The 11,384-nt window shown below is 27.6% G+C and overlaps 1 protein-coding gene across 2 annotated transcripts; it reads right to left on the minus strand.

Annotated features, from left to right (window-relative positions):
- Positions 1-5,292: 5,292 nt before the first annotated feature.
- Positions 5,293-9,136, minus strand: LOC112738224 (putative uncharacterized protein YDL057W). 2 transcript variants are annotated; one of them, XR_003169303.3, is made up of 7 exons: positions 8,871-9,134; positions 8,654-8,772; positions 8,486-8,568; positions 7,719-7,840; positions 6,976-7,138; positions 6,426-6,519; positions 5,293-5,751 (listed from the first exon to the last, which is right to left on the minus strand). XR_003169303.3 is itself a non-coding variant. In XM_025788570.3 (7 exons), exons 1-7 carry the CDS (start codon positions 8,887-8,889, stop codon positions 5,550-5,552), a joined length of 807 nt encoding a protein of 268 aa, XP_025644355.1. In that variant the 5' UTR covers positions 8,890-9,136; the 3' UTR covers positions 5,293-5,549. The 2 variants fall into 2 exon arrangements, 1 of the variants encoding a protein (XP_025644355.1); XM_025788570.3 differs by having other exon boundaries at positions 6,971-7,138; positions 8,871-9,136.
- Positions 9,137-11,384: the final 2,248 nt, after the last annotated feature.

Genomic DNA, 11,384 nt, shown 5'->3' on the forward strand with positions numbered 1-11,384 from the left:
GGTAAATTTTAAATTCTCCATTTTTTTTATATAACTCTCCATGACTCTATGTATGTATTTTTCAATTTCATTGTTTTTATTTTGATATTTTTAATTGCAAGTTTTAATTCAAACAATTATAATTTAGGTATTAATCTAATATTTTATTCTCTTCATGACTTTATATATTTTATTTTATTCTCAATTTATTCATTTTTTTACTTGTTATTTTTACTTTTGTTCTATTATATGTACATATATTACATATAAAATTTTAAAATGAATTAAGATTAATTTAATAATTTAAAATATTAAAAATAGTAATAAAAAATATTTTAATTATAATACATAATTAAACAGATGCATAAAATTTTTCATCCAACATTATATCAAAATTAAATTAAAAAATATATAACAAATTTAATTATTTTAAAAAAAAGAAAAAAATTATAAAAGTTTATATTATTTTATATAAACATACTTTTCATATATAGATTTAATTTTTTTAGTATTTATATATAATTCTAGTTTCAAATTATAAAAATTAGTGTATCGTTAGGCACTAATGTGTCAATTGATTTAATCTTTTATTATTAAATGTGTATAAAAGAATTAGTTAGGATAATAAATTATCTATAATTTAATTAAAATATTTTAAGTTTTAGAAATAATTTTTTTTTTATAAATTATATATAATGAATAATATTTTAAGAATGAAAGTGTTCATTAACTCTTTTTAATTTTTATAACTTTATATAATTAATAATATTTAATAAAATTTATTTTAGTATATATATTTTTGTTTCTATTTCTAAAATTTTTTGGGTTTGTCACTGCTTGCATGTTAATTGGATTTTACTTAGGTTGAGTTTAACTGTCCTTTGAGATAGAATATGGACAATAATTATAAAAGATAAATCTTCATTGAAACTGTATGTTTCAAGTGATTTCTAAATTCTAGTAATGTGCTTTTAATTTTTATTCAAGCTTAAGTTAGTTCTTGTGAATACACCCATGGCATATAAGCTAATGGCTTAGATCTTCCCATGGCATATAAGCTAATGGCTTAGATCTTCTGTATGTACATCATGATTTTCATTTTCTTTGACTATGTTATATTCTCGTCAATGTTTTAAACCGAGGTTAATTGTAATTACGACCACAATATTAAAATTACCCATCACTATAGAAACTACATTAGGTTTTAATTATTGCAACTTAAAGCAACGTCGATGCACATAATTTGATAGTAGTATGCACATCTGTATGTGACATTGTATTTGTGCCATAGAGACAACGTATTAGATTTTTTTATTTTAATAAATTGAATAAATATTTTATTTATTAAAATAAATAATTTAAAAAATTATTATCAAGTAAACGAGATATATGTATTTATAAATATAAAAATATATTTTATAAAAATAATAAAAAAATATTAATAATTTAAATTAGACCAAATTCTTAAAAATAGAACATTTCAATTAATATAGAAGGTGGACGATCTTAACCGTACTACTTCCATCCACTGACGTTTTTAATTAGAATTTACACTAAATCAATTCAAATAATAACAAGGCGGGATTCGAACCCCAACACTTGCTTAAGTAAACTAGTGAGCTAACCACTAGACCAAGTTCATTAATTAGTTAGTTAAAACCGCCTATTTCTTCTATTATTTTGAAACTGCTCATCTTTTCTATTATTTGAAACTGCTTATCTTTCTTATTATTTGAAATATTCTATTTTTAAGAGTTTGATTTAATTTAAATTATTAATATTTTTTATTATTTTCAAAAATTATATTTTTATATTTACAAATACACATATCTCGTTTACACTATAAATGAGATAATTTTTTATGTATCTCGTTTACAGTAAGGAGATATATGAAAATTGAAAAAATACACATATCTCGATACGGGTAAAATTATCTCGTTTACAGTATAAACAAGATAAGAGATGCTGATGTATTCTTTTTAATAATTTTTAAAATTATTTATTTCAGAAAATAAAATATTTATTTAATTTATTAAAAATAAAAAATTCCCACATATTATTTGATTTATTGTTAATAAATATGTGTATCACTAATCAAATTAGAATTAAGTCCATTAGATTTTGAAAAAAAATAATATTTTTTTAATATTAACCAAAATATTTTTCATAGAATTTAAAAAAGAAAAAGATCTGGAGACTAACTTACTTTCACTCTTAAAATTATTACTATTAAAAACGAAAGAATGTATAATTTAAGTAATAGGTAATTACTATTTATTTACCGTGGTTAACAAATTTAATTTGTTTTTATAATTTATATGTCCTAAATATATTACTAATTATTTTTATATTTTTAATATTTTACATGTTTTAATTTATAAATTGAATTGATAATTTACTATTATTAAAGGTATCCCATTTTTTTAGAAGAAAATATTTAACTTTGAACAAAAGACTAAATTAGAACGATATAAAATATTTTAGACAAATAAAATATTTTTTCAATTGTAATTGAATGAATCGAAAATATTAAAGATAAAATTAAATAAAATAAAAAATTAGAGATATTTTAAAAAAAATGACAGATCAAAGACAAAAGTATATTTTACCCTATTATTAAATATTTGAAAATAAATAACAATTTACAATGAAAAAATATTGTTTTGGTCCATAATATTTGAACTAAGTTCTAATTTTATCCTTAATATTTGAAATATTTTATTTTTGTCTAAAATATTTTATATCGTTCTAATTTAGTCTTTTGTTCAAAGTTAAATATTTTCTTCTAAAAAAATAGGATACCTTTAATAATAGTAAATTATCAATTCAATTTATAAATTAAAACATGTAAAATATTAAAAATATAAAAATAATTAGTAATATATTTAGGACATATAAATTATAAAAACAAATTAAATTTCTTAACCACGGTAAATGAATAGTAATTACCTATTACTTAAATTATACATTCTTTCGTTTTCAATAGTAATAATTTTAAGAGTGAAAGTAAGTTAGTCTTAAGATCTTTTTCTTTTTTAAATTCTATGAAAAATATTTTGGTTAATATTAAAAAAATATTTTTTTTCAAAATTTTTTTCATCTAATGGACTTAATTCTAATTTGATTAGTAATACACATATTTATTAACAATAAATCAAATAATATGTGGAAATTTTTTATTTTAATAAATTAAATAAATATTTTATTTTTTGAAATAAATAATTTTAAAAATTATTAGAAAAATACATCAGCATCTCTTATCTTGTTTATAATGTAAACGAGATAATTTTACCCGTATCGAGATATTGTATTTTTTCAATTTTCATATATCTCCTTACTGTAAACGAGATACATAAAAAATTATCTCGTTTATAGTGTAAACGAGATATGTGTATTTATAAATATAAAAATATAATTTTTGAAATAATAAAAAATATTAATAATTTAAATTAAATCAAACTCTTAAAAATAGAATATTTCAAATAATAAGAAAGATAAGCAGTTTCAAATAATAGAAAATATGAGCAGTTTTAAAATAACAGAAGAAATAGGCGGTTTTAACCAACTAATTAATGAACTTGATCTAGTGGTTAGCTCACTAGTTTATTTAAACAAGTGTTGGGGGTTCGAATCCCGCCTTGTTATTATTTGAATTGATTTAGTGTAAATTCTAATAAAAAACGTCAGTGGATGGAAGTAGTATGGTTAAGATCGTCCACCTTCTATATTAATTGAAATGTTCTATTTTTAAGAATTTGGTCTAATTTAAATTATTAATATTTTTTATTATTTTTATAAAATATATTTTTATATTTATAAATACATATATCTCGTCTACATGGTAATAATTTTTTAAATTATTTATTTTAATAAATAAAATATTTATTCAATTATTAAAATAAAAAAATCTAATAAGTTATCTCTATGGCATAAATACAATGTCACACTCTCTTTTTTTGTGTGGGCCTAATGAATCAACAATTGTATAGTCTAATTAATTTTTTCCCATTCAAGAGCCATCAATATAAACTACTAATGCATTGACACCTATCCTTCTACACATATAGAAACAATTTCATTTCTACACCATAGAATGCACCTAATTTAAAACTTAAAACTCTAATTGTTGTAACTTGATTTTCTTTCAAACTTCTATTTTCCATTAATATGAGCCTAAATAAATTTTGGTTCATATACCTAATTTTTTTCTTATTTAAACTTAAAGTTTATTACTTTAGATACTCAAATTACATCCCTATCTTTGTGTTGGTCCCATTGCAACTTTAATAAGGACTTGCTGATAGTGTGCAGACATGTGTGATTTTGTTGAATATAGAAGAAACCAAGTTTGAGTGCAGTTTTTTAACCCTAAATACTTGAGAGACTTGAATATAAGACAACATATTAAGGTCCCTTTTTACCTCATCAATTGTAGGTCCCTTTTTACCTCATCAATTGTATTTCTCAATGCATACATATTACCGTGAGAACTTTACCTCATCAATTGTATTTCTCAATGCATACATATTACCGTGAGAACTTTATCTCATTAAGTACAATTGAATTTCAACCTAAATTTGAATTGAACTTCAGTAAAAATTTATCACGCTTCTATATTGGAGTTGTAGATTCTTAAATTTTATATAACTATAATGAAAGCCAGTAAAACTTAATCAGATTACCTTCCACATGATTGTGCAATTGAATTTAAAAAAATTCTGGATTTTGTTAACTAGAGCTCTGAACAAGTGTCTTAAGGATACTAGTTAAAATGCTTAATAGAAAAAGTGTTATAACAAAAAAGAAAGGGTAACTAGCTATTTAGAGCGTCAGTTGATTGTCTTCCTAGTTCTTTCGCATGTATTCTTGTCACATTTCACTTTTCACTATTATCCTTTTTTACAACATATAATTTCCTCAAATTTTAATTAACTTCTCTCAGTTCTTTTTTTCTTTTTCAAAATAAAGTGAGCAAGTCATAGCACAAAACCAACGCATCCTATCACAAACTAATACCTCCTTATACTCTATTATATTTCTAAAACTATTTATTAGATTTTATGTAAATTTTGAATTTTTCCATCCAAGAAATTCCATGATAGAGAGGCAAGTCCTTATTCATCAACATGTAATTTTGTTTGCTTACATTAAAGAGGATGAGTACTCTCAAATGAAACTTTTTACATAAGAGCAAATTAATATCTGCCAATATTATTAGCTCTTATTTTCTTTCATCAACACACAAGATGTACAAGATTCTACACAAACAAGTTGTAGAATATAAAAGATCATAGTCAGGCTTGGGCATGGATCTGTAGAGGTGAAAATTTGTCATAGTTTCATATTGGATTCAATTGATCTAAACACATCTATCACAATGTCATCCATAGTTATTGAAATCTAAACCGAACTGACAAATTCCGAGTGGAAATCAGAGAATTGATCAAATCAGTGCCTGACCTATGGTTGAACAAGTGATCCAATCTGAGTGTAATGACTATGATTATACAATTAGGAAAACTTATGTCATGCAATAAGGGAAAGTTCATATGCTAGGCAGAGGACAAAACCTAGCTGGTAGTACAATTGTCCTGCTGTAATATTTCCTTTATGAAATTCACAACAAGAGAGGCTAACTCATCTTGATGATTTGTGTATCCGTGATCAGCACCTTCAACAATATACAACTTGTGGTTTGGTATGATCTTTGCAAACTCATGTGCATCTTCCACAGGGATAATTTCATCAGAGGTACCGTGAATTGTAAGCACCCTGTCATGTATGAATGTGATTTTGTTTGAAATTAACATGCACATCTATGGATCATGGTAATTGCACCATTTATATCAAGATTTGTGTCATGAACCATCTCTCCTAAAAGCTTAAGCTGTTAGGAAAAATCATAGAGGCAGATGAATGGTTATATATCTAGCATTTCCGTCATGCAATAGCCTCTTTATGGGTTTCAAGCATAAACAATATTTAATTCTGTCTTCATTTAGATAAATGGGGGAAATAAGGATTGGACAAGTTCCAATACCATATCATAAACCATCTTTCTAAAAACGTAAGCTGTTAGGTAGGTAGAGACACATGGATAGTTCTATATCTAACAATTTGTTGTGTGCATACTTTCACTCTATGTATCAAATAATGTATATTCCCCAAATTTAATACCATATATAAATATGCATACTAAAATGGTTTGCCTTACTATTAGGGGTAAGTCAGACTCAAACATTAATACATGTGTGTATTTTGTGCTATTCTTATAGTTAACTTCAAATACACCAGATTTGACACAGGCCTTCATAAAATAAAATTTCTTAAGAAATTGGAGTTAATGGCTATGAAAGAAAGAGAGATCAGGCTTTCTGCTGCTTCTGTCTTAGAAATTATCTTAAATGACACACTCTGCAGAAAAGATCAAAGATATGATCGCTGACCTGCATTCTTTGTCAATCCGAAGGCATGCTTCATGCATGTTTGTACTGATGCGCTCCATCAAGCTTTCCTCAGTTACACGGAACTCAAAACTTGCTGAAATAATATATGTACCAAATTGATCATATATAACTAGTGTCTGTGTGACAGAGACAGACTAAAAGAATGGCATGTATATGCCTGTTTGAAATCTACCAATTGTTCTAACTTTTTAACTCCCAAGTTTCAAGCATTGAACATGATTACTAATTGCTGAGGATTGTTGGCTGGATTTTTCTTTCCCTTTTTCATTCTCAAGGGCCTGTTTGTTATGACTTATCATATATTTAAATAATGAAATGTGGTGAAGTAAGTACAATTTCGGCAAGAACTTCATGTTTATGGCACAGAAATATCCAATTCAACACAGAGAAAGCTAAAGAAACCACTGTTCTTGATTGCTAAATTCATATTGTTCGAGAAAACTGCAACCCAACTACAACTGCAATTTTAAACTTTGGCCGCACTAAGATGCATTAAAAAATATGCAAGAGTAATGACAGGTTACCTGACCTTTTCTTCTTGACATCAATGAAGCTGTCCTTCCTAATTCTTTCCAAATAATCTTTTCCAAGGCGCTCTTCAATGCCGTCCTTCAGATTGTAGCGTCCAGAGAGGTTAATAACTGTTTTAATGCCATGATATTTTGATGCATAAAGAAGCACCACGTCACCTCCTGCGCATCAAGATACAGAAACAGTTGCTAATAGTTCAATACCTATAAGAAATCTGAGAATAATCATTGCTGATAAAGTGAGAAACTACACTAATAATTTAGGTTTCACCTACTGCAAATGAAGAATAAATTACCAACCAAATGGTTTCTAATTTTTCTTTTTCCTTTTCATCAACCTCACCTATTCCTATCAAACACTTGGTTTAACAAATGTAAGAGAGATTCAATAGAATGTATGCTTGAATAACACCAGTTAAAAACAATGTTAAAATGCGAGACACCAAATTCAATTTCAGTAGGATTTTGCCATGTAAACAAGAGAAAAAGGTTGAAATTCTCTCATTTCAAGACAGTTACACATCACTCAAAGCTCTATCTTTGACATCCAAAGCACGAGAAATTATTTTGGACAAGGTTAATTCTCTTATCACATCTCATCAATTAAATGAAACATGATCATCAACTTATTATATGAATCAACACATACATACGTATATCCAAAATCATATATCTAAACCAATCTTGGTTAACATTATCTTCTGTTAGAAACAATCACAAATAATAAGAACAAGTGGCATACCTTTACTGTGCCCAATAATTGCACTGATTACACGGTTTGATTCACGGAAATGTTGAATTACATCATGTAAATCATCAACCTCAGCCCCATAATTACCAAACTGAAACGAACCTTCACTTTCTCTAGAAAGGCAATGCAACAGATGAAGTTAAGACAACAACAAAGAGTGGACCAAATCCAATGATCAAAGACGGAATGAAGAAATATACCTCCCAATTACACCAAACATGTCAGTTTCATATTTTGGGAACTCTAAGGTGGAAAAAATTGCAAAATCCAGTTACTAAGGAAATCATTATCTAAACCAAGTTGAAATTTTGGGGAAGTTGGGTTATTGAAGATGGTCTAAGTGTAGTTCAAGTATATTATAACAACTGGTACCAGAAAAAGGATTTTCAACATTATTTGAGTTTATTAATTAGAACAAATATTGGTTATGCCAACATGTTTGACAAATAAACAAACACAACATCTGCAACAGAAGCAATCATATAATCATTTCCATCCATTCAGTGACCAATCAGTTATTCAAAACATATGCTCTTAGTACACAGCAGAATCATCCTGTAGCTATAACTAATGCTTGTGAAATGCCACCATACACAAAATCACTCTGAAAAAAAAGAAAGAATCCTTCCAAATGAACAGCCAGCATAAAGAAGATTTCACCCCAATAATTTTCTAATTTTCTCTCTTAGTTATAGGGTTTATGCATAATATTGATACTATAATACGATGTCACCATCAAGATTCACTACAAATATTACCCATTTCCAGAAAAGTCAAAGCGGAAACAAGAGATTCTGGCATTTTCCAATGCCACAGCAAGGTTCAATATCAGACTACTATCCTGAAACCGAAATAAAATTAAATGAAAACAAGTCTTTTTGTCGAATACTAGCGCATTAAAATTAAAATTCGAAAATAAAACAAACTTTGGAGCATCGAAAACCGTGACACAAGATTATAATGTTGGTAGTTCCACATTCATGTAATATGCCAACAAGCTTTTGACCATGCTTGTTGGGAATTATGACTCTCTGCTTCTCAGAACCTGATGGATTAATTGATTGAGATTAATTCAGTTTACCAAATCTGAGAGTAACAAAATATAATGACATAAAGCGGTCTTAATTAAATTAGTAAACTTACATGGGTTCTGTGAAGCCATCTTCGCTCTTTCAAAGAAGAAGAAAAGCGTTTCCGGATATAAATAAAGGTGAATGCGACACGTGCAAATGTGTACTTGGCGCGCTGAGAAATGCTGTTAGACGCTACAGAGGCGTTCGGTGAAGGCTTGTTTGCGGCTTTGCGCTGATAGCATGGGGGTGGGATGTATGGGCTGATAGTTGTGTTGTGGGAGCTTTCCAACAATTGGTCTTGTGTGGGCTGTTAGGTGAGTGCATGCAAAAATCATTAGTTCTAAAATATTACTTAAGTGTTTTAAAAGCTAATCCATAAGGTAATTTAATATTTTCAAAATCAAAATCAAATTTATAATTTATAATACCATCGAAAAATCCTAATTAATACTATAATGGTAGTTTTGTCTTTTTAAATTAATGTCAAATCACATTTTAGTCTTTTTAATCTTTTTTAAATTGGTTTTTAAATATTATTTTTCTCTTTTATAAATTAATTATAGGAGTATTTTAGTCTTTTAAAAAATTAAAATTTACAATTTTTAATATAATTAGATAACTTTTATTCTAAAAGGATATTTTAAACATTTTAAGATTAATTCTAAAAATTTATTTAAGTCTTTTAGTAAGGGTAGTTTAGTTTGTCTAATATTTAATTAATTTTTTTTATTTCTAATACAGTTAAAAAATCTTAATTAATTCTATAAGCGTAATTTAATATTTTAAAATTAATGTTTAAAGAGTATTTCAATACTTTAAATAAAAATTAGAAGGGCATTTTTATCTTTTTAAAATTAATTCTTAAAGGTCTTTTTGTCTCTTAAATAAATTATACAAAAATAAATTCTTATTTAAAATAATACTGTTTAAATGATATTTGGTACGCTATTTTTTTTCAATCAACTAAATACATGAATATTACAAAATCCACACAAAAATCTTATTTAAATAATTTTTTATTTTTTATTTTTTCAAATTAATTGTGATATATAATCTTAGAATATTTTTCTGAAATAAATAAAAAAAATTATTTGAACTTTCAATATAAAAATACGTTTTTTTTTTAATTTTAGCCAAATTCGCCGTATTCCTGGCGAAAATAGAGTTCGCCTCACCCCGGTGAACTTCATATAAATTATGAAGTTCGCTACATTTTTCGTAAATTTTACTTTGAATTCTCATATATAATTGTTTGGCTCAAATTCTTAAATTTCATAACGAGTAATGACAACTATTATGATCGTTGAATAAGTTGAATATTTTTTGGGAGGTGACCATATTTGATAACCTTTGAGAGGCTTGATCACTTTAGAAACTGATGAATGAAATTTTGAAGAACCAGGAAATGTCCCATGATATTAGTCATAGGAAATATTTTTAGGTTTTATACATATCAACGGATATTTGTGTTCTTCTATCTTCATATTCAGCAATTAGATCTTAGCATCTTTGGGATTTGTACGAACATGCTGCAAACAAAGGAAAAAATGTGATTAAATATTTTATCTCAGTATGAGTCTCTAAACCTCCTAGATTGAGGGGAGGAGTCCTGCTGAGTCATGTGAATTAATAAAAGTATTATTATTTTTTCTTCGATCTGTGTTTGATCTATCTCTAAGATGTATATCTGATCTTTATCGTGGTGAATAGGATGATCTGACAAATTAGCTCTGTTCATCACATTAAGACGAACGTGCCTGACAAACACCTGCGTCTACTTGGGTTCATGTGAATACGTGACTGGAAAGCACGAGCCAACAGCTATGTTTATACATCTCTCAGACGGTTAATCCATGACTTTATTGGGGACTTCTCGAGACACCAGTTCAGCCGATTTTCGGGGAGATTAGGGTCTCTGTGGTATAGGCTAGAATCCAAAGAAGCAGCGTTCTCTGATCCGGAAGATTCGACATTGTCTGTGGCGCTTTGAGTAGGATCTCCAGGAGAATGACTTGCTAAGCGCTTCACCCTTCGTCAAATTGGATGACCACGGTCAATGGCGTTCAATCTGTAGCAGAGGAGATCAATGACCACGGCCCATGGCATTGATCACATACAACCTGTCATAGAAGAAGATCATTCACAAGTAGAGAAGACAGTGGTACCAGAGTTAATTCAAAAAGACAAAGCAACTCCAACTTTCAACTCTATTCCTCTTACTGATTTAATCTAATTGGTTTTACCCCTTTCACACATTACTCTTACAACTCTATATATGACATATAATCATTCAAAGTTTATCCAACAATCTTCTGATTCCACCTAACTAAGACCTGCAAGATAACCATAGCTTGCTTCAAACCACAATCCTCGTGGGATCGACCCTGACTCGCTCAGGTATTACTTGGACGGCCCAGTGCACTTATTGGTACAACAGTACGAAGGTGTGAGAATTCGTGCTAGCAGTAGGATTCTCTACTAAAATGTATTTTTGCTGCACAAGAATTATGTCTTAATGGAAGCATCAACCATATAACTTTGCCACAAAAAATAAGGCTCAAGTATAACAATCTTTGCCACCCTC

This window comes from Arachis hypogaea, chromosome 13 (assembly GCF_003086295.3).
Source record: "Arachis hypogaea cultivar Tifrunner chromosome 13, arahy.Tifrunner.gnm2.J5K5, whole genome shotgun sequence".
Taxonomy (NCBI): Eukaryota; Viridiplantae; Streptophyta; class Magnoliopsida; order Fabales; family Fabaceae; genus Arachis; species Arachis hypogaea.

Bases quoted from the DNA above. Each gene is read 5' to 3' on its own strand.
- LOC112738224 (XM_025788570.3), bottom strand. The intron at 7,841-8,485 runs GTAATATTTGTA...TTGCCTTTCTAG, and splicing joins TTTGACTTTTCTGGAAATGG to AGAAAGTGAAGGTTCGTTTC. The intron at 5,752-6,425 runs GTCAGCGATCAT...CATACATGACAG, and splicing joins CGGATTGACAAAGAATGCAG to GGTGCTTACAATTCACGGTA.